This window comes from Pelodiscus sinensis, chromosome 1 (genome assembly GCF_052426305.1).
Source record: "Pelodiscus sinensis isolate ZL-2025 chromosome 1, ASM5242630v1, whole genome shotgun sequence".
In the NCBI taxonomy this organism is placed as follows: domain Eukaryota; kingdom Metazoa; phylum Chordata; order Testudines; family Trionychidae; genus Pelodiscus; species Pelodiscus sinensis.
The window spans coordinates 251434915-251462630 of NC_143052.1; the positions used below are offsets into that span (position 1 = coordinate 251434915).

General features: G+C 40.1%; 1 protein-coding gene across 1 annotated transcript in view; it reads left to right on the forward strand.

The window, feature by feature from the left end:
• Positions 1-665: 665 nt before the first annotated feature.
• FGF14 (fibroblast growth factor 14) overlaps positions 666-27716 on the forward strand; it is a 188197-nt gene continuing 161146 nt past the window's right edge. The window contains exon 1 of the mRNA XM_006114810.5: positions 666-2485. Within this exon, the coding sequence (XP_006114872.2) occupies positions 2293-2485 (193 nt within the window). The 5' untranslated portion in view covers positions 666-2292. The remainder of the gene's footprint in view (positions 2486-27716) is intronic.

A 27716-nucleotide genomic window follows, 5' to 3' on the forward strand; every position in this document is an offset into this window, starting at 1 on the left:
TAATTATGTACATAGAACAGTAATTGTAAAGTTTGACCACTATCAGAGACAGATCGACCAAAACCAAATTGATAGACCCGAGAGGGGGGTCCAAAAGCCATGCTTACAGAAAATAGGCTAATAAGAAAAAGTCCTGTGGCACCTTCCTAACACATTTATTGGCGCACAAACTTTCGTGGGCAAAGACCCACTTTTTGCCCACGAAAACTTATGCTCCAATAAATCTGTTAGTCTGTAAGGTGCCAAAGGATTTCTGGTTGTTTATGCGACGAGGAGTCCTGTGGCACCTTATAGACTAACTGAAGTCTATAAGGTGCCACAGGACTCCTCGTCGCTTTTGCAGATTCAGACTAACACGGCTACCCCTCTGATACTGGTTGTTTATGCAGATTCAGACCCCTCTGATTCTAGGCTAATCAGGATTGTGAAACCTATTGTGTCAAATGTATTGGTAAACTCCTTGGGGGAGACCATATGGATTTTCTATACCTGGTACATATTGCCAGTGCCCAATAGAGAACACATCCATATTTTATCAAACACAACAATAACAGCAATCCATAATTGCCCATTAGAGGGCGATCAATAAATCTACCGCCCACGTAGAGATGTTTGTAGGCGCAGCACAGGATACATTCAGTGGTTATAAAGCCCTGTAGACTAGCTGGTTTATCTTCTCGTTTAAAAGTATATTGGTTGTCTTGTTTCTCTGTAAGACAAAGAGTGTGTATCGGTTTTAGCTGGAAGGTTCCCTGGGCTGCGTAGGCGTGTTTCCTTCTAACCAGCTCTTAATCATACGCAGGAGGAGTGATTTTTTGAACAGAGGGAATCGGCTTGCCTAGCAACCTTTTCCAGGTTGTGTAAGTCTGAAGAATATTTGGGCTTTCACTTCCGAACTCCCAGTAGTGAGAGAAAAGGGTCCTACGCCCGGGTGTGTCCTGGGAGCCATAAATGTGTGCCCCAGAGCAGAAAGCCCCTCTCTCTCCTTCCCTCCCTAAGCGGCTGGGGATTCATTTACCCAAAGCAGCTGTGTGTCCAATACAGAAGGAAGGGCTGGGGGGAAGGTGATGTTATTGCTGAGGCTGAGCGCCGTGTGTTTACACGGGACTCTGACTTCTCTTTCGTTCCCTTGCATCCCACCCCAACTTCCCCGCCTTTGGCTAGGCTGCTGGAGAGCCACCCGGGGAAGTAGGGGGTCGGGATTGCCTGAGTGCCTGGCCGCTATTCGCTGTCATCCTGCTCCCTAGCCGCTTCGCAGTGGCAGGATCGGCTGTTACCGCTCCGTTCGCTGGGGCTTCTCTCCGAATTATCGCGTTCACACTGTGCCTGTGCCGTGCGAGGCGCGAACGGGTCCTTTTATAGCGCGTTCTTTCGCCTCCCTCTCCCCCGGCTCCCCCGCCCTCGCGGTGTCACCATTGAAAAATGACGAGCCTGCCTCCAGAAGGGAGATCCCCGCAACTTTGAGCGGGCTGGGCAGAGTGGAGGAGCCGAGGCTCCCGGCTCCAGCCGGCCGGCTTGGGACCGCGTGTGGGGGAGTGTGTGCAAGGGGGATAGGGGCTCGCGCGCGCGCGCGGGAGAGAGCGAGCCAGACCCAGCCACCCCTGGGGCTTTGGTAGCGCCTGGGATTAGCCGGCTGCCTCGCCCTCCCTCCAACCAGAGCGGAGAGTTTGTGGAGGGCGCGCCGCGCATTGCAATCAGGGAACCCCAGCGGGGAGCAGAGGCGGCTGCCGCTGCATGGGGACCCGTTAGAAACGAGCAATTCCCCCTCCCCAAAAAATAGCCCCGGCCCTCTCTTATCACCCACCGCCCCCCCCCCCCTGTTATTTTTCTCTGCTGCTGCTTTCCCGGCTGGAGGGAGCCGCGGCGGAGGGTGGCACGGCGGAGCGGCTGCGATCGCAGCTCTCCCGCCGGAGCAGGCGATGGCTCTCTCCAGATGCTGATTGCTCAAGCACTTGGCGGGCACCGGGCAGGAGGCGCGGGCAGGAGGCGGCTGTAGCAGCGGCGGCAGCTGCAATGGGAGTCGGCTGCTGAGGGGCGGCCGGGGGAAGGTGCCTGCCGCCTGCCCCGAGCCGGAGCCGCCGGAGCCCGGGCAGGTGGCACCCGCGGCGGGGGGCCCATGCGGTGACAGCGCCGGGCCGCGGGTGCCCCCTGGGTGCAGTTGCGGCCGGAGGAGGGTCCCACTTGTCCCTGGCGCTCGGGGAATGGGGCCCCGCCGCGGCTGAGCCCCAGCGCCCGCCGAGCCCTTGAACTCCGCTGCAGTGAGCCGCGAGCCGGCTGCCGGGAGCAGCCACCATGGCCGCGGCCATCGCCAGCGGCTTGATCCGCCAGAAGCGGCAGGCGAGGGAGCAGCACTGGGACCGGCCCTCGGCCAGCAGGAGGCGGAGCAGCCCCAGCAAGAACCGGGGGCTCTGCAACGGCAACCTGGTGGATATTTTCTCCAAGGTCCGCATCTTCGGGCTCAAGAAGCGAAGGTTGCGGCGCCAAGGTGTGTTTGTGAGTCCGCCCCTTGTCTCTGTCTGTCTGCCCTTCCCCCAGGAGCCGGGAGTGGGGACAACCTGTAGCGAGCCACCGCCAGGCCAGCAGCCGGGCAAGTTACACGCGGCAAACTCTGCTGGACTGGCGGCTAATGCCATCTCCCACCTAGTACCTGCCCCAGCCCTGAGCTCCGGGCACTGATGTTCCCTCGCTAACTACGGGGTACGCTGCCCGATGGGGCTGGGTAGAAAATACACACGGATCGGTACACATTAGCTAGAGGGGCTCGCAGAGCCAACAGATCGTAAAAGCGGTGGCACAGTGTTATCTGTGCATGCTGTTGGTCGGGGAAGTTACTTACTCACAGAATACACCTCCTCAATAATGTAATGCACTATGCCATATCTACCACTTTCCCTGGGTGTTAGCTTTAGTAAACAGAGTCCAGTGGTATCCCTCAAAGGGGCTTTAGGTGTGGTGTCCTCTTCCCTGCACTAGTTGCCTCATCCTGTAATGCAAAGTCTTTTGTATTTCGCTCCCATTCACAAAGCGCTTTACAGGCAGCACTGAGAAAGACGAGCAGCAGTTCAGATGTATGTTAATGCCCTGTATTATCCAGGATGTAATTTATATAGAAAGCAAGGTTTCCTCAAATGCTAGTCTAGTCAGAAGAATAAAGCAACGCCTACAATGGATAGATCCCCTGTTTAAAAAAAACATGAGCGCCTTAGAGATTTAGTTTTTAAAAGGCAAAGAAGGATAAAAACAATCGTTTAATTGAGGAGAGGATAGAATTAAGTGCATTACGTGATATTGATAACGAATGGCTACATTATAAGGGCTCTAATACCCACAACCTATTAATGTTTTTTTAAAGGACGAATAGTACATGTTCAGCTTCTACATGTTCGGTGTCTGACAAAGCAACCTCAGCGAACTATCGCGGATCATTCGTTTCTTTATGCTGTGTGCTCATTTTACATACACTACAAGCGTTCTGTTCTAGACTCCCATTCTTAACAGTAAAGAATCATAATTTTAATGTCTGTAATATGAAAGTAGGAAGTGCATCATGCACTTGTTTAAGGTCCATGAGGGATATTATCACGTACTGTGTATACTCGTGTGTGTGTGTGTGTGTGTAATATACACATACACACACATATATCAATAAAAGTTAGGGCCCATATTATAATGGATAAAATTTGTGGATTATTATAATTTTTTCCTGTAGGTTTCAGAATAGTCAATAAACAGAGGTCTTCAGAATTACACTACTAGCATGATTGTTATTTCCCCCAATGCTTTGTATTAAAATCTTGTACACAAAAGGATAAACCCATATACAAAACATGAATATTTACCATGTTTCTTAATTTTATTGCCCAATTAAAGAGTTATTATACCCTTTAAAATGCAGGGATATTTGATAAAGGAGGCAGATTTTAAATAAACATATTCAAAAGCAAGGAGAATATCAGTCAGTGCTGTAGTAAAAGAATTTCTGAATAGATTAGAGAATGCTTCTTCTGTCCTGTGCTTTTAGTCTATATAGTGTGTGGGGGGGGAAGTATTCTCCCTTTTTAATTTGGTCTAGAGTTAGGGTTGTTGGTAAACTATTTTTTTTTACAGTTGTTGAATAACTAACAGAAGAATTGACCTGGTCTGGTCCATCTTTCCTTCTCTTTCTATACATCATATTTGAAATAGCATCTTTTGATGGGATCTAACACATTTTACATTGTATGGATTTATTATTCATAGAATAATTTTCTGTACTTCAGTTTTCTGAAATACAGTGAATAGGAGCAATATAAATACATTAACCTCAGATTTCTTGTATTCTTGTGGAATACAAGCCAAATGTTGCCATTATTTGTGATACATACAACTTGTCTGTCCTCTTAGTTCTGAAAACTGATATCTGAAATATATGCTTTAAAAGTTAACAGAGAGGCAGCATACAGTTATTGTACACTTGTTTTTTGAACATGCAGTGTGTGTTTATATTAACAAAATCTATGTAGGCTTAATTTTTAGATTAGGCAATTTCTTAAATTTAGATTTATGAATGACTGTTACCAGATAGATTGTCTGCTTTATAATAATTGATTATTAATTTATCATCAATAGTTGGTTAATGGAAACAAGTTTGCTAGGGCTTCCTTTAACACATTCTCTTACTAAGAAAGCATTTTTGGCCAGCTCTGCATTTCAAACTCTGGAAAAACTCTTATTGAATTCGATGAGACTTGAAGATGATAAACACTTCACAGCATTAGATGCCAAGCATTTCCACAGTTAGGAGATGCCTCAAGCAAAATTCTGTATTCCGTATCATGGATTTTTCATAGTGTATTTAGTAATGCTCCTGAAACTGGTCACAATTAAACTAAAATTGGAGTATAGCCTAAACTCTCTTGTGTTAGCACTATGGTTTTCAATGGGAGTATTTGTTAGCAAAAGCAAGAGCACGACCTTTGTTTATATCAATGTTAAGAGGATTTTAAAGACTTATTTATCCAGCCATGCATGTTAACATCCCAAATTAATTATTCATCCATAAAACTTTATATTGGAAAAAAAATTGTCTGTGGGTAATGTGGTGGTGGTGATGCATAAGGTGCCTGATAGACCTGTGGATTCAATGTTACATTCAAGAAATAGATAAAGCAGGGAGAGATGAAGGATGGAAAGTGGAGGGCAAATTTAATCACTTATGTATTTTATGGCATAGAAAAATTAAAATGATATCTAATTGTGAAACAAATAGGTAGTTCATTCCTTTCATTTATTAAATGATCATTATATGAATGAGAAAATCAAGAGTACCATTAATATTTGATTCATTAGAATATATGGCCATCGGTCATCAGATTGTTCATTGAAACTTATGGTTGAGACTAGGAAATAAGAGGCTTTGCTAAGCAAAATGTGATGAATTTCTAAACATCTGTTGTCAGATGTGTACCATGGGAATTTTACAAATAAATCTTATCTAAATGATGTACAAAGTGTCATGGGAATAAAGAGTGAAAAATGAACCAGTAGAGATGTGACAAACAGACTCCTTGGATTGTTCCTGTTTGATAATATAAGAGTGAAAGTGTGCATCAATTGTTCATTATTTATGATAGTAAAACCTAAGGTACATCACTCATTCCAAACAAAATATAACTCTGACTCTCAGAAAGAGCTTATATATGGAAAACAAAAGTCCATCCATCTTTGAAATTATAGCCAGCAAACATTATTAAAAGTCAGCCGAGAGGGATGCTGCTTTTTTCCTCAAATGCCTGTTGATACTGTGTCTTGGTTGGCTAGTACTGATCTGTGACCAAATTATGTAAAGCCTAGATACTGTATTGGTGCTCCTCTAAAGTTACATTTAATTTTCTGTCCAGGGTTATCTCTTCATGGACATGCTGTAGTAGTATATACTATAAAGATACAGAAAAGAAAATAGTGAATTCTTATTTACATTTACTGGTATACAGTCCATAATAACAGCTGTAACTGTGGTTTTGTTTCAAATACCTTTTTCCAATAATTTTGATTAATGTGTCTTAACTCTTTACTTTAAATTGATTTCTGTGGGAGAATTGCCTAATAAGCTCTTGAGTGGACAAACTACAATACTGTACCATCCAACTTTGATTCATGATGTTTAGTTTTAATATTATAATATTTTTAATGTATTCTAACTGCCTCCTGATGGAGAAATCACTTGCATTAATTTCCTGATATGCTTGAAGCCAAAATCCATGCCATGACATTGATGCCAAATGTATATCAATAATAACTCACCCTTTTTCATTTTGGAAGAGAGAACAAGGTAGTTTAATTCTGTTTATTTTCCAATACAACAGTTATACAGAGGACTGACAGATAAGAATTCTGAAGGCTTCATGTGGCATGAAACTTGACTGTTACCAGAGACTATGAAATGAAAAACAGAAAATACATTCCTGTGCCTTAGCTCATGCAATTACATTACATATGAAGTGTATGATTTCATACCATCCACTTGTCCGTCTTTCATCCTTAGAGCCTGGTTAACCTATAAATCTATATTCTTTGCTGCTCCCCAAAGTTACAATCTGGTTAATTAGATCTCTTCAGATTATTCTACTGTGTAGTATTCATCATTTCAAATGTATATAAATACATGTGTTATATGTATTATGTGTGTGTATATATATATATATATATATATATATATATATATATATATATATATATATATATATTGATTTTAAGTTACACTATTTTGGAATGATTTGGCTTCTAATTTTTATGCTAATTGCAATGAGAGAGTGAGACAGAGACTATGTTCAGAGAATATGTTGATTTCAATTATTAAGATATAACTGTTAAGCTTCTAGGTTTATTTTTTTCTGAATGAACTACAGCAGTATATCACTTGAAAGAGTGTCTTTTGGGAGAAATTAATGTGTACATAAGATGGGGTTGATGAAGCAGATGTGGGAATGAAGCAGATGTGGGAGTGACTTCCAATCCTAGGAAATAGAATAATTCTCAGGAAGTGCAATATCTGAAGTATTTTGTTTGCTTTGCTTTTGTAGAGCTGAAAGCAAGACCCATTCCTGTGTACATATGTAAACTAATTTATCTCATTTTTTAATTTCCTGCAAATCAGAACACTCCATTTGTATCTAGAATCCCTGAAAAATTAAAATCACTTCAAACTAAATTTGTACAAACTAGCTTGTCTTTCCTAACTGAGAGTCTCACCTTAGAAATTCATTCTTCTTGACCACCCATCAAGACCCATTTTTAGCAATATTTCATATAAATAAATGTAAGGCTTATTTATTTTGCCAAGTATTTGATTGATTTTGTTTTTAACTGTGTTTTAAATCTCTTTAAATGCAGTGACTAGTTGCCAAGGTGACAGGCACTGTAAGTCTTTTTAGTGATAAAATATGTATAAAATCAATTTCATTTTTCTTTTCAAATGCTGCTAAATATCTCCATTGGAAAATTATAACACAAAACATACAAATATATTGCTTGCAACTTAGACATGTTCATTTTCATTTTTTGAAATTTATTTTGTTACAAATTAGTTCAGATTGAATACCAAGGCCTTTCCCAGGCAAAATAATTCCCACAGTATAGCAAGTGCTTCTTTAAAAAGAAGCGTGGTATTGAAAAAGGGTTTTGATATGTATTTAAACTACACTGAAGCTGGTTATGCTGGATGTGAATTAATATAAACAATTTGATTGAGAGTATGGAGAGATTATAATATTCCTTGTACTGAACAGTTTCTGAAGCATCTAACAATGATGCTGAGTCAAGGATGTGAATTTTAAAAGGAAAAGGAAATAAAAAAGTTAATTCCTTCTTTAAAACTGTAATGTAATTTTAAATGATAAAAGGATTTACAACCATATTTTACAGAAATATGGGTTTTAAAACCTGACTTATGATAGTGTTCAGAGTGACCATTTAACATATAAGACACTTGATCACTTGTATAATTACAAAACATCCCACATTATTAATATAACTCAGGAACAAAAGGACAGAAATATAGTTATCATAGTCTTAAAATGTTAAGTGAAAGTAGACATGAGAGAGAAGCACTTAAGCATTGTGTGTTTGATAAATATTAGTCAATATTAGACTTGACTGGCTTTCCCAAGATTTTTTCACATTTTAAAAATCTATATTTAACTAACATCCCTTTTTCTTTTTCTAGATTGCCAGCATGTGGTAAATTTTCTTTTTCTTTCCCTTCTTTCTGAAGTATGCTGGTGCACATGTATTTATACCAGCAATCTTGAATGCTCTGTTGTAGTAAAGAAGGTTTCAGAATTACCTCATTCTGAAATACCATCCTCTTCCTTACACACTTATTTTTCTGAAGTTCAGTGAATCTGGATCCTGTCAAGTGCCAGTTTAGGCTTTCCTCTTGTTAAAAAGACACTGTCATGTGACCATTATGCTCTATCATGACTTGGATGGCACTTCAAGTATGTGCAATGTCCACTTGCCTGGGAAATACATTTAGTGCTTAATACATTTACTTCTGTTGTGATCTTATGCCTTCCTTTGCTGTCCCGAATACTGAAATAAGAAATGAATGGTCTTTTTAAGGACTCTCAATTTCAAGAATTTTTTTTAAAAATATGCCAGTCTGGTAATCATTAAAGTTTATTATAGAATTTTAAAAAATCTGGCGAATAGAGGTGCTAAGGGAGATTTTTACTATCCACTATGACAGCTAATTTTGAGTTCTGTTTTGCATTTAAACAAAGGATTTGATCTCTTTGTTTTGCATGAAGAATAAAGTGTATCTTCCAAAACTTACAGCACATGACCTGTGAGTAGAGATTTAATTTTGTAAATATTTTAAAATAAACCTGTTAAACAATTTGTTATAAAGAATTAAAAATGAGCCCTTAAAAAAAGATTTTTTGAGTTATGACTTTTCAGGCTTTTTATCTTAAAAACTATGGACTGCAGAAAGTTTGGAATTTGTGCATAATTAGTTCTCTTTGATCATATAACATTTAAAAATTAAGTAACCCAAAAGATGAAAAAGGATTGGCATTTTCTTAATTTAAATTTTGTGCAATTGGGTAACTGACATAACGTGTTTTACATTGTCTACTTTAGTGGTACAATAAAGTGTTTAGAAGACGTTCTGAACAACGTAGAAGAGCTAGTGCTCTTAGGCTTCATCTGCATTTAAAAGACAATGTTAGCAAAGCTATGAAAAAGCCCATGTCCCACTCCCTGACTAACATAGCTATTCCAACAAGTCCTCCGGTGTGGATACAGCATGTTGACAGGAGAAGGCTTCTGTTGATGTAGCTAATGTTAATCAGGCAGCCAGTGTTCCAATGGCAACGAAAAGCTCCTTTTCTTGGTGCAGACTGCATCTACATGGAGGCCAGGCCTACACTAGACTTGGAAGGTCTGCTTAAGGTATGTAAAATACATGTCTAGAGTTGGCTTACCATAAGACGAGCTTGGTACCATCCCCACTGCAGGAGGCCAATGGGAGCAAAGGCTCCTTTCGGCTTCCCTTATTCCTCGCGACTGCGAGAAGTACAGATTCTGGCCAGAGCTTCCCTCAGCATTAAATTTGCAGGTCTATACTAGACCCACTAAGTCAAACACCAGAATTACATTCTTCCTCTGCCTGCCACAAGTCCTTCTGAAGTGTTTCTGCAGTCTTAACAGAAGTTTGGAACTCAGGTGGCTGGTATGGTGGGGGAGGAGTGGCATGTGTCTCCATATCAGGAATTAGTGAAGTGGAATTAAAGAAGCATTTCCTCTTCCCAAGTACTGCTCCTGCTAACCTGGTAGATTTCTGAATATAAATCTATACATTGTTCCATGATGTGATGGAGGAAGCTAAAACCATCCTCAGTAGAGGAACTGGACTAAAAGGCCTTCCTGCTGAGCGGTGATATAGGGTGTCTACCACTAATCCGCCCAGGACTACTGCAGGTGTACATTAGGAATAGCTCGTGTGAAGTCATTAGAATTAAGTAAAAATCAGAATTGGGTCCTTTAATTGTAATTATTAGATTATGTAAATGGTAGAACATGACATTTCTTTCAGTCTGTGTGCTTGGGTGTTTGTGTGTGTGTACAAGCCTCTAAGTTAAAAGAAAATGAATTAGGTTGCACAGTCTACCACTGCTACCATTATTTTATCAGTTGCCAGGTATTGCCAATGCAACTGTGTTTTGCTGTGAGGATGGCAGTGATTATTGATGCTGCTTTGGGAGTGACATAGTTTAAAATATTCATGTTCTGTTATTACTTAGGGTACTATAATTTTCCTTAGAAATGCAAGCAGAAGAAGGAAAGTGGTGATTTTAGCAGTTTATAACTCAGCTAACTCTGAGTGGAACTTAACAGGACTGAGAAAAGGAACTTCTCAAGCCTCAGGGCTTTTCCATTCTTGAATTCCAAAGGCCTGCTGCAAACAGTAGACATGTAAGAGCCTCTCAAGAAAATGTCACCAGATTTTTTTTAAACAATGGAAGTTGTTAGGCAACCTAAATTTACAGTTTCTACAAGCTTTCTCTATAACAAAACAGTGCATCAGAAGTGTTTGGAGTCCAATCTTACTGTTTGACTTTGTATCCATTTGTTATTAACTGAAGCAGGGACTGGAACCCATTGTCCCCCCCAACCATCAGGTTATTGACTTATACTTGCTCTCTATCCCAGTGACTATTTAAGTATTTATGCAAAGTGGAACAGTTTCAATAGGAGAGACTGAGACCCACCCCAGAATACCACATAGCTGAGTAGTTTGGGCACAGTTCTGGGAAGTAAACAATGCATGTTTAAATCTAGGGATGTAAGCGACTAATCGACTAGTTGACTATCCGATAAGCAAGAACTTATCAGATGGTCGACACACAGGTTGACTAGTCACTTCCCCCCACCTTGCTGCTGCTATCAGAAAGAGGCAGCAAGAGGGGAAAGAAGGAGGGACTGCTCGGGGGAGCTGGCTTAAAAGCTGGTTCCCTCCAGCTCCGTGGGAGGGGCCAGGAGCTCAGCACCATCATTCAGAAAAGTACCAGATGGATTGGAGGTATCATCCTCATGTGCCTTATAGGCTCATGGTTTGTGTACTTATATGGGATACATAAGCTTAGGTTCAAGACTTCAGTCTGCCTAACTGTAGCAGGGATTTAAATAGGGATGTTAAATTTTGATTGATTAACTAATCGAATAGTCAATGGGATTTCCATCAACTATTCGATTAGTTGATAAGGACTAATTCAGTGTTCTGCCTTTGGACTGTACACGAGTCCCTGCTGGGGCTCTTGTACATTTCTAAGCGGAAGTGCCGCATGGAGCCTGGGGTTAATGAGAGACTCCCTGCTGACCCCAGGCTCCATGCGGTGTTTCAATCTCTGAAATGCATATGAGCCCCTGAGGAGACTCGTGTACATTTCAAAGGCAGAACGCTGCACTAGTCCTTATCGACTAATCGAATAGTCAATGGAGATCCCATTGACTATTTCATTAGTTAATCAAAATTTAACATCCCTATTTAAATCCCTGCTACAGCTAGGCAGACTCGGGTCTTGAATCCAAGCTTATGTATCCCATATAAGCACACAAACCATGGGCCTATAAGGCACATGAGGATGCTACCACCAATCCATCTGGTGCTTTTCTGAATGATGTCTAGGTCCCCAGGATAATTTAGCCCTGCGATAAATAAATAAATAAATAAATAATGTGTTTTGACCAAAATTGTTAAGTGAATGGCTCACATCTCAGAATAACTTCAGTCAACCCCAAAGTGCATTTCTCAGCAAATAAATTATTTTGTCTACTTCTAATTGAAAACACAATAGTTACAATATTTATCTCATTTTCCAAGATATATTGGAAATTTAAAGGCACAGAAAAGGTCAACAAAAATTATTAGAGGCATGGAACTGCTTCCATAGGAAGAGAAATCAATAAGACTATGATTTTTTCAGCTTAGAAAAAAGATGACTAAGGAGGGATATGATGGAGGTCCAAAAATAATAACTGATATGGAGAAACTAAATAAGGGTGTTGAATTTACTTCTCATAACACAAGAACTGGGATGGCGAGTCACCAAATGAAAATAATAGACAGCAAGTTTAAAACAAAATTAAGAAAGTATTTCTTCACACAACACAAAGTTCCAGATCTGTGGAACTCTGCCAGATGATGTTGTAAAGGCCAAGATTATAACAGGGTTCAAAAAAGAACTAGATTCCCTCCATGAATTTAAGTCCATCAATGGTTATTAGCCATGATAGGCAGGGATGGTATCCCTACTTTCTGTTAGCCAGAAGCTGGGAATGAATGACAAGAGCTGGATCAATTGATTATTAGCTGTTCTGCTCATTCCTTTGGGCCACTTGGCATTGCCTTCAGTCAGAAGATAGCATATTGAGCTAGATCAGTGTTTCTTAAACTTTTTAAGACCGAGGAACACCAAACAATATTTTTTTTATGAGGAACACCAATAATGTTTTGTTAAGGCAAAAAAAAAAAAAAAAGGTTGGAGGGGGGAAGTTACTGACCAAAATAAAGGGCACCTGCCCCTTTAAGGGCAGCCATTTTGAACTCTGTTGTTCTCTGCGGCACACTGGTGTGTCCCGGAACACAGTTTAAGAAACACTGATCTAGATGGACCTTAGACCTGTTCCAGTATGGCTGTTCTTATGTTCTTATTGACTCATATCTGTGAGCTAATATATGAACATTATATGTACTCTCCTGCCTATCTAGCAGATTGTCTCTTTGTAGAAGTTCAGAAAAGTCCCCACATTTACAATTGCAAATACATGCCAATGATGAGGAAATACAAGGAACAGCTGTTTTATTTCTCTATTTTCTTTTTCATTTCCCTCTTTTAATGCATCTGAACTACCAACAGGTTATACTTTCACCACAATCTCAGCAACTGCCAGCCCTTCATCAGACTCTAAAACACTCCTGTACTAGAATCAACATCAGGACACTATGATCAGCTTCAGCAATGGAATCTTACAGATAGTTGCATGTAAGAAACTGACAGATACCTTAGCTACCTTCATGGATCTGGTAACCACCCCAAACACTCCCAAGAAATCTGTTATCTCCTGCCACTCAGCTAACACAGCATGTGCTTTGAGGAGAAAGGAAGGGATACACAGCACACTTAAAACCACCTTCACCAAACAAGGACCTGTTAGCAGAGAAGTAGATTGCATCATGCTGTGACCTGCCTAGACAGACCCTGCTTCAATGTGGAGGAAAACCCCCATAGATTGCACACTCCCATTGTCACCTAACACCCCACACAGAAACAATTTCAACCCATACTCTTTCCCAAACCCCTCTTCTGGCCTTCAAATAACCCTCCACTCTTGCCAAGTTCATTATCATAAGCAAGTTCCCCACAGACTAAGACCTATCAACTGAAAATGGGCATCAGATCCTGCTATAACAACAGATGGTAAACCTGATACCATATCCCCACTGGTACCCCAATTAATACCCTATCCTCCAACATAACTTTCAAGATCATGTGTCGTACAACATGTGGTATATCTCATTCAGTGTGCTAAGTGCAGCAATAGCAACTATGTGGGTGAAACCAGACAAATCATTATGCTCCTAAATGAAATCACTTGGAAAAATGGTAAAAGACAAACACCTTATCACCCATGGGCTGATGCTTTTCACAAAAGATCACTCCGTATCTGACCTCTCATCCTCATCCTCGAAAGAATCCTGTATAACATATTCAAAAAATTAACCTGGGAGTTTAAGTCCATAAGTTTGCTAGACACTAAAAATCATGTGTTCAGTGAAGACATTGGATTTATGGCTCATTACAACAATCTGTAACCTAGTAACCCTCTACTACATTTAAATTGGTTTATTAAACTATGTATTCATTCCTTTGCTTAACAATATGTTCCAGTTTGTATTTAGCTGTGACTCTATGGCTGTGTCTACACTGGCGCGATCTTGCGCCAAAGCGGCCGCTCTTGCGCAAAAACTTGCTGCCTGTCTGTACTGGCCATGTGTTCTTGCGCAAGTAAGCTGACATTCTACTGTATAAAACCAGGGCTTCTTGTGCAAGAACTTTGATGCTCCTGCTCAGGAATAAGCCCTCTTGTGCAAGAGCTCTTCCAGAAGAGGCCAGTGTAGACAGGCAACATTAATTTCTTGCGCAAGAAAGCCCTATGGTTAAAATGGCCATCAGAGCTTTCTTGCACAAGAGAGCATCTACACTGGCATGGATGCTCTTGTGCAAAAGCACATCTCTTGTGCAAAAGCATGTGCCAGTGTAGACACTCTCTTCTGGAAGAGTTTTTGCAGACGAACTCTTCCGCAACAGAGTTTTTGTGTGAGAACACAGCAGTGTAGACGTAGCCTGAGTATATCTACATTGTAATAAAATGGCCAATGGAACCCTGTCAGACCTCCTGAGTAATCATGGTACAGAGGGTGCTGGACCTGGGCACCAAGGCTGTGTCTACACTGGGCCACTTATTCCGGAAAATCAGCCGCTTTTCCGGAATAAGTTGCGAGCTGTCTACACTGGCCCTTGAATTTCCGGAAAAGCAACGACGTTGAACTGTACAAAATCAGCCGCTATTCCGGAAAAACTATTCTGCTCCCGCTCGGGCATAAGTCCTTATTCCAGAACACTGTTCCGGAAAAGGGCCACTGTAGACAGCCCAGTAGTCTTTTCCGGAAAAAAGCCCCGATCACAGAAATGACAATCAGGGCTCTTTTCCGGAAAAGCGCGTCTACATTGGCCACGGACGCTTTTCCAGAAAAAGGACTTTTCCGGAAAAGCAGCCTGCCAGTGTAGACGCTCTTTTTCCGGAAATACTTATAACGAAAACTATTCTGTTTTAAGCATTTCCGGAAATTCATGCCAGTGTAGACACAACCCAAGTGTATAAGGGAGAGTATTACAAGATTCCAGCCCAGGATAGATGAAGGCATCAGCTCCTAACATTTATAGGGGCTGCCCTCCAAAACCTAGAAGAGTTAAGCGCTGAACTGTGATGCAGGTTTTGTCAAAAATAGTTTTTAACTTTCCTATTTCTTTTGGATTATATTACAGCATGTACAGTGCTGTTAATGATGAATCATGAGTAATTTATACCTATTCGCCTTCAGTAGTTATGTTGTTGTGATTTCCACTTAAATGTATACGGTTGTGCTCAGGTATTTGTGCTTAGACTCAAGTATTTATCTATAGACTCAAATGGTTCACAGATGACCTGTAACTGATGAAGCGAGAACAGAGACAGTTAAAATGCCAGTGGTGAAAGTCTTATGCTGAGTCCAATTCATTGTGACATACAGGCTTTTTAAAAATATTATATGTCCTGGCTATGTGGGAAGTGAGGAAATATTTTTCTCACTGCCACCATAATATCTACAAAGTCTCACACACTGGGTCTGATATGTTGACAGCTCGGGGAATCTTGGACGTGTCCATTTGGTATTGATTTAAGGATTTGCTCCCTGTGAGGAATTTTCATATTATCTTTTCAAACAAAATTGCTCATATTGGGACTGCACTGTTTACTGGCATGGAAACAAAGAGCTGTGTCTTTAGGCACAAAACTAAATCTTTGCTATTTGAGGGTTTTTTTCTGTTTCCCTTACTGAGCTCTGAGAGATGTTGGCGTAGCTTCATGCTACTTGAGAATTGGACCCTTGTCCTTTCTGTCTGATGAAAGAAAGTAAGGAAATACTAGGTCCTATGGCAGGGTCAGGCCAGGGAGCTTCTGCAGAGAAGGAAAAAGGCAGCCCAAAAGCATAGAAAACCTGTAAGTAGAAGCAGGCCAATTAGATGCAGAAGGGGGGGAGCTGGCTTAGGCAGATTGGGGCCAGCTGACGTCTCTGCTAGCTGACTGAGGGCCTTTAAAAGCCTCAGCAGTTGGAAGCTGAGGACGAGTGTGATAGGATGAAAGGGAGGTGGTGGACAGACAGAGAGGAAGAAGTTTGAGAGAACAATCTGTAACAGCATTAGGTGGAGGCAGCTAGGGAGGGAGTCTGAGGAGGCGTGGTTGGGTTCCCTACCGCAGAGACCTGCTGCAAAACCCAAACTCTGGGTGGGTTAGGAATGACCCAAACCACCACTGGGCAGGCCTCTAAGAGGGGCCCTTGCCACCGTCCATTGCACTTTGTGTGAGTCATGGTTCCCTACCAGGGGTAAAACATCAGTGGTTCTTGAAGAGTTGTGAGGCCACTTCTCAGTAAACCAGTTCTTGATGCTAACATTGTGAGTATTGACTGATACATAATTTCCCAGTTTTAGGGAAGACTGCTGAGAGATTTTTGTAGGGAACTTTCAGATTGAGATCTAAGATTTTCTTGACAGGTCATCCAAGTTGTAGGTGTGGTATAAAATAGAAACAGTGCAGTTTGTATTAGATGGTTTCTTCTTAACTGTTGATAAAATAATTAAGTACATGTTGATTTTTTTCATATCTGAAAGCCCCTTTTGATAAGTTTTTATCATGAGGTTTAGTTGACTTGCTTAGACGGTTTAGCAGAGGTTGGAAGAGTTGTCCTTGAATGAGTTCAGCCTTATTTTTCTCAAAAAACCAAAAATGCAGTTGTAGGCATTTTTTCTTCTGCCATAAGGCCACTCTCCTGTAGGTACCACAGGGAATTATGCTGTTGCCCTTCTTTCCTTCTCTGTGTATATGAGGCTGAAGGGAAGGCTAGTGAGAAGACAAAAACTATCATGTGTTCAGCAGTGCATTGATATCAGTCAGTTTAAGTCTCCACCCAATCTGACCCAGACAGAGTAAGGAAACAAATAATCTAGGGGTGCATCTAGACTGGCATGATTTTGTGCAAATACTTTTAATGGAAATGTTTTTCTGTTAAAAGTATTTGCACAAGAGAATGTCTATACTGGCATGTGCCTTTGCGCAAAAGATTTGCTTTTGCGCAAAAGCATCCGTGCCATTGTAGACGCTCTCTTGTATAAGAAAGCTCTGATGGACATTTTAGCCATCGGGCTTTCTTGCACAAGAAATTAATTTGGCTGTGTACAATGGCCCTCTTGCACAAGAATACTTGCACAAGAGGGCTTATCCCTGAGCGGGAGCGTCGGAGTATTTGCGCAAGAACCACTGATTTTGTACAGTACAAAGTCAGTATTCTTGCACAAATACTCGCGGCCAGTGTAGACAGGCGGCAAGATTTTGGGCAAAAGTGGCTGCTTTTGCGCAAAATCTTGCCAGTCTAGACACACCCCAGGTGTTTATGATATTTGGGGTTGGATTGCTACTTTGCCCATCATAAAAATAATACTAAGGAAAGAAACCAAAAGTATTGGCAGAATTTATATTGGCAATCCTCCACTAAGTAAGACTGATCAATTTGTAATACACATGTACAATTTAGATGGAACACTAGAGTCTAAGGTAGGGTATGTCTACACTACCCCGCTAGTTCGAACTAGCGGGGTAATGTAGGCATACCGCACTTGCAAATGAAGCCCGGGATTTGAATTTCCCGGGCTTCATTTGCATAAGCGGGGAGCCGCCATTTTTAAAACCCCGCTGGTTCGAACCCCGTGCAGCGCGGCTACACGGGGCACGAACTAGGTAGTTCGAACTAGGCTTCCTAGTTTTCCTAGGCCTCATTTCACGAGGAGTAACGGTAGTTCGAACTAGGAAGCCTAGTTCGAACTACCTAGTTTGTGCCCCGTGTAGCCGTGCTGCACGGGGTTCGAACCAGCGGGGTTTTAAAAATGGCGGCTCCCTGCTTATGCAAATGAAGCCTGGGAAATTCAAATCCCGGGCTTCATTTGCAAGTGCGGTAGGCCTACATTACCCTCCTAGTTCGAACTAGGAGGGTAGTGTAGACATACCCGTAGGGATGTAAGCTACTACTCAGCTAGTTGCTTCCCCCCTTTCTGCGTCTATCAGAGGAAGGCAGCAAGGGGGAGCAAGAGCTAGTGTTGGGAGAAGCAGGCTTAAAAGCCGGTTCTGCCCAGCACCATCTCCTCCGGGTGCAGGGGAGCTAGAGGAACATCGAGAAATTGCACGATCGAGGACTGAAATAGTCTTTGCTCGTGTTGGCAGGGCTCTTGCTACAGTTCAAAGGCAGAGGTGCCCTTATAGATTAATCAACAGTCGATGGAAATCCCATCGACTATTTTATTTAATTAATCTAAATTTAACATTCCTAGTCTGAAGATTCATAATCATCCCTAGGTAACAGATGTAGTCAAGAAAGCAGTAGTTCTTGGCACCTGAACATCTGGTGAGAAGAGAGTAGATCTGGCCACAATTATCTATGCTGATGCCATCTCAAGAGTAGTTTTCTGGAAGACATGCTATATAGAGCTATACCTTCAAACCACTCAGAAACTGCAGCTCGTGCAGAATATTGCGGCCTGTTTATTAAAGAGAATTTCCTGTCAAAAGCACATAATATTGCTGTGGGAATTTCAGTGGCTGCCAATACCATTTCTACTTGGAGATCAAAGTGCTGGTATTATCCACCTATTAAGGCCATAATGGTTTTGTGACCCAGTTACCTGAGAAACATAGAAGAGTAGTATATAATAATTCAAAATGGTTTCCTGTTTGTTACTAATTTCTATAATGCTAGTTTCCTAGATAAATACTACAATTTCATACATTGAAATACAACAGAGCAAACACAAAAGTGCAAATGTCAAGAAAAACTGTCAATCAAATACTAAGCACAATTAATGGACCTTCTGACTACCTGAAAGTGCATAGACTTGGATTTCAATGGGCTGTCAAAAAAGGAGTGACTTTCTAAGGGGAAGCTTGCTGTCAAAAGAGCAACCCTGGTGATTGTGTAATTAGGAACCCACAATAAAAAATATTCATGGACTTTTTTTTTTAATGTCTCATAATCTATTACTACGTTTGGCTAATTAATCATTCTTCACTGTTTCCAGGTTGACAACATAACCTTGTTTAACACAGTCCCTTTAGCATGTAGTCTATACAGTCAAAGAAAAGGAATGTTGAGTTTTGCCACAAAGTAAAATAGAAGTTCCTAGACCTGGCATACCCCAAGGGAAGACCTTTCACAGTGAAACTCTCCTGTTAAATTTGAGGAAGGTTGGAGGAAGGTTATTAGCGGAGTTCCTCAGGGATCAGTTTTGGGGCCAATTTTATTTAATCTTTTTATTGCTGACCTTGGCACCAAAAGTGAAAGTGTCCTCATAAAATTTGCAGATGACACAAAGTTGGGAGCTATTGCCAATTCAGAAAAGGACCGGGATATCATACAGGAAGATCTGGATGATCTTGTAAATTGGAGTGATAGCAATAGGATGAAATTTAATAGTGAGAAGTGTAAGGTTATGCATTTAGGGATTAATAAAAAGAATTTTAGTTATAAGCTGGGGACACATCAGTTGGAAGTAACAGAGGAGGAGAAGGACCTTGGAGTCCTGGCTGATTATAGGATGACTATGAGCCGCCATTGTGACATGGCCGTGAAAAAGGCTAATATGGTCTTGGGATGTATTAGGCGAGGTATTTCCAGTAGAGATAAGGAGGTGTTAGTGCCATTATACAAGGCATTGGTGAGACCCCATTTGGGATACTGTGTGCAGTTCTGGTCTCCCATGTTTAAGAAGGATGAATTCAAACTGGAACAGGTACAAAGAAGGGCCACTAGGATGATCTGAGGAATGGAAAACCTGTCTTATGAAAGGAGACTTAAGGAGCTTGGCTTGTTTACCTTAACCAAAAGAAGGCTGACGGGGAACATGATTGCACTCTTTAAATATATTAGAGGGATAAATACCAGGGAGGAAGAGGAATTATTTAAGCTTAATACTAATGTGGACACAAGAACAAATGGATATAAGCTGGCTAGTAGGAAGTTTAGACTTGAGATTAGACGAAGGTTTCTAACCATTAGAGGAGTGAAGTTCTGGAACGGCCTTCCAAGGGAAGTAGTGGGGGCAAAAGATCTATCTGGTTTCAAGATTAAACCAGATGGCTACGTCTACATTGGCCCCTTCTCCGGAAGAGGCATGTTAATTTCCAACTTCAGAATAGGGAAATCCGCGGGGGATTTAAATATCCCCCGCGGGATTTAAATAAACATGGCCGCCGCTTTTTTTCCGGCTTGGGGAAAAGCTGGAAAAAAGCGTCTAGACTGGCGCGATCCTCCAGAATAAAGCCCTTTTCCAGAGGATCTCTTATTCCTTTGAAGTAGGAATAAGAGATCCTCCGGAAAAGGGCTTTATTTCGGAGGATCGCGCCAGTCTAGACGCTTTTTTCCGGCTTTTCCCCCGCGGATTTCCCTATTCTGAAGTTGGAAATTAACATGCCTCTTCCGGAGAAGGGGCCAATGTAGACGTAGCCAATGGATTTATGAAGGGGATGGTTTGATGAGATAACATGATTTTGGTAACTAATTGACCATTCATTAACAGTGGGAAATAGGTCAATGGAGGGATGATAGGAGTTACTATAGAGAACTTTCTGGGTGTCTGGCTGGTGAGTCTTGCCCACATGCTCAGGGTTTAGCTGATCTCCTTATTTGGGGTCGGGAAGGAATTTTCCTCCAGGGTAGATTGGCAGAGACTGGAGGTTTTTTGCCTTCCTCTGTAGCATGGGGTACAGATCACAGCTGGAGGATTCTCTGCATCTTGGGGTCTTCAAACTATTTGAAGGCTTCAATATCTGAGATATAGGTAAGAGGATTATTCTAGGAGGTGGTGGGTGAGATTCTGTGGCCTGTACTGTGCAGGGGGTCAGACTAGATGATCATAATGGTCCCTTCTGACCTTAAAGTCTATGAGTCTATGAGATATATATCAAGTTCATCAGCATAGAACATTGGGGATGGGGGAATGAGAAGCTTGATTTGCGTGTGATGATAAGGAAGGAAAAGTACAAAAGTACCTAATAAGGGAAAAATCATCCCAGCTGTTGTACCACAGCAGAAAGCCTCAGATGCAGGGGAACTTTCCAGGTCAAAGAGAGGATGTGCAGATGAATCTGTAATTTCTGTGTGCCTCTGAGCTGGACTCCACAGACACTCTCCCCATGTGAATGGATGTAAAGAGTAGTTGCTGGAATGGGGAATTATTCTGATTCCCCAGTTAAATGCCAACCCAGTAGAGAGAGAGCACAGAGGCAGCAGCTTCTACTAGAATCTGAGTGGCTTACACACTGTCAGAGCTACTACTGCAGCCTACACAATTTTGCATCAGAGATGATTATTCATTCTACTTCATTGGACCCCATTTACTTGGATCCCATAGATCCCACTTTTTTTTCCCAGCGGTCCAAGTTTTAGCATTAAATGAGTTTTAGCATTAAATGAGTAGCATTAAATTAGATCAGGGGATTTTTAAGATGTGTGGAGCTGAGAGAGCTTGTGTACACATTGTATGTGACACTATTTGCACAGGAAAGAAGAAGGAAAATTGAACTCAAAGTAAATGTAGCTTCATGCGTTGTATGATTTATGACAAACTCTTATTTACTGAGATATTTGTAAACACTAGGCGAGTCTGCCACTTCCTTGTCCTTCCTGGTTTATTCAGTAACTCACATTTGAAGATATTTGACATAAAAATTCAGCCCTATGGAAGAATTTGTATTATTACAAATGCCAGATTGAATGAATCAGCAAGGGGGAGGCCTCATCTATGGGAAGTGGTATGGTTACACATAAGAATGATCTTTCTCCCCTGCACGTCTCACAATGTTATCATATCACTTACGTGTGTGATTCCTAAATGCTAAAGTGGTGGGTGCCTTGGAAATTCATAGTGAAATGAATAAGAAGGCTTTGATAATCACTCACAATGGGACAGAACATGGAAAAAAAACATTTTGGTAATTTTAATACATCTTTGATCAAATGTAAAACTGGGGAAGTTAGCCAAATATAGGTTTATCTAAAAATGTTTTCCCCAAGCTTCTAAAATGTTTTAGTTATTTTTCTTTTTCTTTTTCTTTTTTTGTATTGTTAAAACACTGAAGAGAATCTAGTTACCATGAACACTGGAAATTAAGACAAAACAGTCCAGTACAGTATAGGCAAGAACCTTAACATGTATCTTTGTCCATTTGATGTCATCCTAAATTAACTTCTGCACTTTCAGACACAGTCATTTTCTGAGAAAATACTGAGCTATTTTAAAATTTGTATGCTACAGTTGACAAATGTTAATTAGACACTAAGTTGAGACCCCTTCTCCCCCTACATATTGTTGTGTTTTGATAGGATTGCCAGATGGTTTCAACAAAAATACTGGACACACTTGACATTACATAACAATCTACATTACATCTTATTTAGAAAATACTGGACATTTATATTTTCTCAATTTGTTTTCCGAACAGAAAGCTCAAATACTGGACTGTCCAGTTCAAAACTGGACACCTGGCAACCCTAGTTTTGAACAAAATTTGAAAGTATGCCTTCTAGTGTGAAAAGCTCTTGTCCCTATGAACAAACTTCCTTGTAATGTGGACGTGTATGTATATCACATTTTTCTTCAGCAGACATTTATTCAATCCAGTGGAAGAAAATATTACATTCTTAATATACAGTGGATCTCAGTATGGCCCTGTTTACTTTTATAAAACAGATCAGTCAGCAACTTAGTTACAACGCTATTGAAACTTGTAGTGAGGCTGTGACTTTAATCATATTCCTTAACTCACACACGTGCTCAGGCAGGGCACAGTGAGGCACACACAATAGTAATCAATTTAATTTTGAAGATTAATTTCATTAGAAAGAAGAGGTTGAATTTTACAATGGATCTTCTTGTCCCCATGGAGTTTCAGGGAAATCTTAACAGCTGTGATTCTGGTAGGGTGTGGATTACTCCCAGAAAGAGAAACTGTAGTAAGACCAGGAGTCAGCTATTCATATCTTCTCGTATAGCTTGACCAACAAGATGTGTGGGGAGTGATAATTGCAGTGTGATACAATATCTGACATCACTTCAGTGTTTATCTCAGTGGAACCTGCTTTATAGCACAGTCATACTTCACTGTGTGCAAATTGAAATTTCATTATAAATAAAATAAAGGTGTACCGCAAATGCACTGAAACAATTTTGAACCTTCTGTTTATCCCTACTATGCATACATATATTGTGTGTTTATTTTCCTTGATGTGTGTGTTATGTCATCTCACCATACTTATCAGGACAAAAACATAATTTGAAGTAATTTCCTTCCCATATAGAGACTGTTAAATAGTGTGATTGCATTTGGAGTTAGAAGTCAGGAGCCACTAAATACCAGTCACAGCTTGTGCACAGATGTATGTGTGGCTCTCTGCAAACAAGTTAACTTCGTTGTTTCCCTAGCTGTACAAATTTTGGGAATGTTCCAATATGGACGTGTACTTTGCAGCGAGCGTCCATATCATTTGCATACCAGCAGTTGTTTCTTTCAGGAGTGAGCTGGCATGTGAATATCCACAAGGTGCCCCTTGTTCTTCTGAGTGCATCTTTGGCACTAACAACAGAGGCTATAAAACCAACAAGTTTTGGGACATTAGAAGTGGCACTGTCAGGAGAATAAGTTTGAATTGACTGTGATAAGGCAGATTTTCCACTTCATACTATTCAAGCAAGGTATTTGTGTGCATTAAATATTGATGAAGGCTGTCTCTTTGGCCCTGGCTACATTTGCAGTCTTCATAATATAACACAGCACTAGTATAGCTTCACCAGTGGAAACTAGCCTAGTTACAGTTTACGAATTTTTTACTGCCATGTCATCTACACCTGTATCTGAATCCTGCCTACTTTATAGCTTCCATTGTTACTGCTACTTACCAGTGGTAAGTTACAGCTAGGAAGTTATTAGTATATCCTAACACTTTTGCATTTCTGATATACGGTCAGTAGCATTTAGCGGACTCCTATGTAAGGTAAGAGTTGAAGGATCAGTAGCAAGCCCCTAACGACTTGTAATGTATGCCTTTCATTTTTCACGACATTGTTTGATTCTTAGGCTGTGACAAGACTTCTTCTGCCGCCTTCCCTTTACCTCCTTCTTCATACCCCTCTAAATCTGTATTGCTGAAAGAATGGTTTTCTCTGTTTCCACGTGAAGGTATATTCTATCCTTTACCCCACAATGTATGATGTATATGTCAACATTGTTAATGGAAGATTAATTTTAGAGATTGGGGCAGGAAGCCTCAGTAGTTATCTTTGAATTTTTTACCTATAAAACCAGACTCCCTACACAGTGTGTGTCATCCAACAGTACAGACTGATAGGACAATGTGTAACTAATATATATATATATATATATATATATATATATATATATATATATATATATATATATATATATATATATATATATATATATATATATATATATATAAAATTAGAAATTATCTAATTTCTTGTAATCAATTTTTATGATGTTACGTATTTAAAGTCAGATGTTGCAATCCGCTGAGGATGAGACAAAAATATTGCACCATGAAATGTGGAGGATAATGTGGAGGGATAGAGAACTTGCTACTAGATCTGAAAAATCTTAAGATATTACACTTTCAATTTGTCATTGGTCCAGAACTAAATATCCATTCTGCATGTTAGACTTGTATAAGCTTTGTGGAAACTTCTACATAGGAGGAGAAACACACTTAGCTGGTATTCAGTTTCAGTAAATAATTAAAATAGACTAATTTGAAAACTGCATAGAGGTTTAAAGTATTAGACCTAACAGAGAATAAGAAGTGAGCAGAGTGTAACCAAGGCATGATAAATGCTTTATTTTGTAGATCCCACTCTATATATTAGCGTTTATCGGCTATATATTTTAAAGAGTTTGTTTGTCTGTCTGTTTGATCAAGTACTCCTCCTACATGGTAAGAGCTAGGACCGCCAAATTCAGTATACAGCTTCCTTTTATCATAACTTAAAGCAACATAAGTGTTTGGTTGTACCAGGAAAATGAGATGTGCCTGGAAGGGACTGCTTGTCATAAAACCAAACAAAAGAGACAGAATCACCAAATAAAGTACAATTGACATAACTGAACAAATATTGAAAGAGACTGAACCAAGATGAGTCAGAAAAATAGGATAAACCTGGAATCACATTGCTTCTCAATAAATCTTACAGAAAAGAGATAAATCGGAGAAATTTGGAGTAGTGCTCTGTTTTGCCACAGCTAAATCAATGCTTCAAGTTTGCAAACTAGAAGAAAATGTTATTGGAAACCACATTGACTATATCCCTTTTTCATTAAAACATAGGGAATGATAACAGTTCACAGGGATGAAAAAAATATACTTGATGGAATTCCCATTGACAAAAAATTACTAAAAAAAGTAAACTGAAAAATTGTAACAATCCCTTTTTAAAGAAATCTGAAATGAAAAAATAACGTAATCAAAATAACACTGTATTTTTGAAGAATATGGTCATTTAAATAAAGTATGTATTAGAGATGTGAACGGATAATTGTTAACTGGCAGTGGTAGCCCCACATGCATGAGGGGGAGACCCAGAGCAAGAGCCGGCAACCCTGCAGGCTGGAGTGGTCCTCCCTGGCATCCTGCTTAACTGATTATGGTTTTACATCTCTAGCACATACATTTTCCTTTTATTTTCCAAAATAAAGAAAAAATGTAATGAAGTTAAGGACTTGAGCAATGCTGGGTAAATCTTCTAGTAATATTATATACCTAAATTGATAAGTAAAATCCATGTTGAGGCATAATCAATTACTATACTGAAAATAGCACTTCTTTTACTTTAATCTGTTGCTGAACACAAACTTGTGCAGTCTGCATCCTTTTTAAGAGGTATTGATTAAGTGTACTAGTAGACTTTTAAGAAGAAGAGGTGACTCTTTTTAAGGTAACATTGACTTGGACTTTTTGGGGGAAGAGGATATTAAACCTCATTAAAACATTCAAGCATGCTGCAGAAAAATTCTGGAACTGATAGAAAGCTTTGCTGTTTTTTATTAATGATCTAATTATGCATGTCTTCTTCTCATGAGGCATGCAGCTTGATTAAAATATAATTTAAAACCTTCCCACACTTCTGTGGAAGATCCACTAGATATTCTATGGAATTGAACCATAGGTTCATCATCCAAACATATTTTAGCATGACAGTATCCTATCTGTGATGGTGTTGCTGGCAAGGCTACACTTTCAAATGTCTTCACCACGTACAACAGAAGATGAGAAGGAAATGTATACTAGCAGAACTTGGAATGTATCACCTTAATCTGGGATTTACTTAGGGAAATTATTGTAAATGAATAACATGAAGACCTGTATTAGGGTGACTATTTTTTTGCAATGTGACTGTGCATGGAGATGAACATACCCTTTATTTTTAGATTTTTTCCTCCTGTTGCTGGTACCGTAGCACCAATCTGGTGCTATCCTAACAAGTGAGCTAGTCCTTAAAGAGAAAACTGCTATTCAGTGGCATTTTTTGTAAATTGCTCTTTATGGTTGCAGTATCTGAGCTTATAGGTGTACTTGTGCTATGTTAAAAATGGAGGCAGTATTTGGCACTTGGAAAGTATGGACAGGTCTCAGTTAGATATTGAAAACTAGCAGACTGATGCCAAGGAAGCAAGTTTCTGTATTCTGTACTAGTAACTGTTTTCTCAGGGTAGAGGTTGTGAAGTGAGTCTAAACTGCATTGCTGTAATTCAGACACCAGATGAGAAAGGTATGTATCGCTGAGGCCAAAGTTGGGATGATAGCTGAATTTGCTGATGTGGAAGTTCAGGGTGATCAAGGAGTCCAGAAAAAATACCTGTATTAGAGATCTTTATCCTCCCACTTCCCTGGTCCTTCTCATATGAATAGAAAACAACAATACCACAACTCCAGAGATACAAAGAATTCAATGTTTATTGGGGGCTAGCTTCCAGCAAGCATGAATCCAGTTTTCTTTCCTTTTTTCCTTGTCTTTTCCCACTTCCCACTGTTTGCTCCCAACATATGTAGTAATATTTTCAGATATACCTTAACCGTTCTACTGAAATTTAACTAACTAATCCTAACATAGTGTAACATGATTATCTAACCAATTCTATCCCACTACTTTAATTACACCCAGCAAAATTAATTATACAGCAGAAAGAAACAATCAAAGAACCAGACAGAGGCCATACAGATAAACAATAGAAACGGGGAGCATAATAACAAAACAATAAAGATTTCACAACCTCAACTATTGATAAGTGGGTCCTTGTCAGACAGAAAGCTATCAACCTAAGTTTTCTTTAAATCTTCTAGGCTCTTCCCTTTATCTAGAGGTGATAGATTGGACGGTCTTCCTAACAGTCCCATATTGTCTTATTTCAATGTGGCTAGTTTGAAATGTGTCAAGATGTGAATATGTTTTCTATGTTATAGATGCCCCTGCTGCTTAGGTAAAAGCCTTAGCTTAAGAACAAGGCCTCAGATAATCATATACAAATAGACTGTAAATTTGATTCTTTGTTTTTATAGCTCTGTCATTAGCAAAATGGCAAGAATACAATTAAATTCTTAAAATGTAGGGAGACCTGAATATCTATATCGTAACAGTCTGCTCTGTGGGTTGCTTTGGCAACATATGTTGACTACTTGAGACTGAACTGTGGCTTTGAGGTTTTGGAAATGGCCCCTTTGCATATAGACATAACATCTGCTTTGTTGGAGTTTATTGTAGATAACTATTCTGTTTCCATGGGCAGTTTTGGTCAGA